This window comes from Lathyrus oleraceus, chromosome 7 (assembly GCF_024323335.1).
Source record: "Lathyrus oleraceus cultivar Zhongwan6 chromosome 7, CAAS_Psat_ZW6_1.0, whole genome shotgun sequence".
Lineage (NCBI taxonomy): Eukaryota > Viridiplantae > Streptophyta > Magnoliopsida > Fabales > Fabaceae > Lathyrus > Lathyrus oleraceus.
In genome coordinates, this window is record NC_066585.1 from 297,463,815 (window position 1) to 297,465,315 (window position 1,501).

Sequence of the window (1,501 nt, forward strand, 5' to 3'; positions counted from 1 at the left end):
CCTTCTAATTTCGTTGGATTGTAACTTTTTCCCCTTTGTATTGGGTTGCACCCCTTGTGCGTATTAATACAAGTGATTATCAATATATATATATATATATATATATATATATATATATATATATATATATATATATATATATATATATATATATATATATATTAATTGATTTAAATAAATATAAATAGCTGGTATAAGATTTATTTAAGGACAGTATTTATTTATACATATAAATCAATAATTTTAAATATATAAAATAAAAGTACTTTATGATTTTTATTTATTTATAGATATATAAAAGCAAGCCTTGTGCCATAAACATTCTCTAAATTTAGTGAATAGAGATTGCAACACAAGCAAGAAACTCACGTTACACTATTCCGGTAGTTGCAACAAACAACATCAACCACCATGTCCACCAAAGAATGCGGCCACCACGACGACGAACACCGCCGCAAACTCCTCCGCCTAATAATCGCCGCCATAGCATCTCTACTTTTCTTAATACTCCTAACCATTTTCATAATATATCTCATCCTCAAACCGACAAAACCTCACTTCATGATCCAAGACGCAACCATCTACAACTTCAACATCTCTTCTCCAACTTCTTCACCTTTTCCAACACCTAACACACTCTCCCTCACAATGCAAGTTACACTCTCAACTCACAACCCTAACAACAAAATCGGAATCTACTATCAAAAACTCCACGTCTATGCTTCCTACCGGAGCCAGCAGATCTCGTTTCCCACGGCACTTCCTGATACTTACCAAGGGCATAAGGATTTTACTGTTTGGTCGCCGTTTATCTACGGTGTCGCCGTTCCTGTTTCCCCTTTCACGTTGAGTGCTTTGCAGCAGGATCAGAATAACGGAATGGTTTTGGTTAGTGTTAAAGTTAACGGAAGGGTTAAGTGGAAGGTAGGTAGTTGGATCTCTGGCAGGTATCATATATTTGTTAACTGTCCTGCTTATGTTAGGTTCGTCGGTGATCGGAATAATGGAATCGGAGTTGTTTCTCCGGCGGTTAAGTTTCAGGTTTTGCAAAGTTGTAGTGTTGATGTTTAGTGATGATGATATTAGTTTTTCTTTTTTGGTTTACTTTAATGAAACTTGACATTTTTGTTTTTAGTAATTCTCATGTCTTAGTTGTATGGTTTTTATATACCTGTGACGAAATTATGTAGTTAAGTCTTATTAAATTGCCTTTGAAAAGTTATAGATAAGTATTTTTTTTTCCGTATGAATGGTATAATAATATTATGACAATAATAAGGTGAACACCAAAGTATAAAAAAATGTAGAAACTAGGAGTGCTTTTTTTTTATTTAAAATAATCATATTTTTTAAATTAAATATTAAAATAATTTTTATTTTTTTAAAAAATACGAAAATAGTCACATTTTCAAACAAATGCAACAATTGAGCTGACATATCCATTTAATATTAAGAGGAGGCGTCAGCTTCGTTGACGTATGCTTGTAAAATATTACATGGA

At 32.3% G+C, this 1,501-nt stretch overlaps 1 protein-coding gene across 1 annotated transcript; it reads left to right on the top strand.

Annotated features, from left to right (window-relative positions):
* Nucleotides 1–320: 320 nt before the first annotated feature.
* LOC127107241 (NDR1/HIN1-like protein 1) lies at nucleotides 321–1,138 on the top strand. Its single transcript, XM_051044542.1, has one exon. It carries the CDS (start codon nucleotides 412–414, stop codon nucleotides 1,069–1,071), a length of 660 nt encoding a protein of 219 aa, XP_050900499.1. The 5' UTR covers nucleotides 321–411; the 3' UTR covers nucleotides 1,072–1,138.
* The last annotated feature ends 363 nt before the right edge of the window (nucleotides 1,139–1,501 follow it).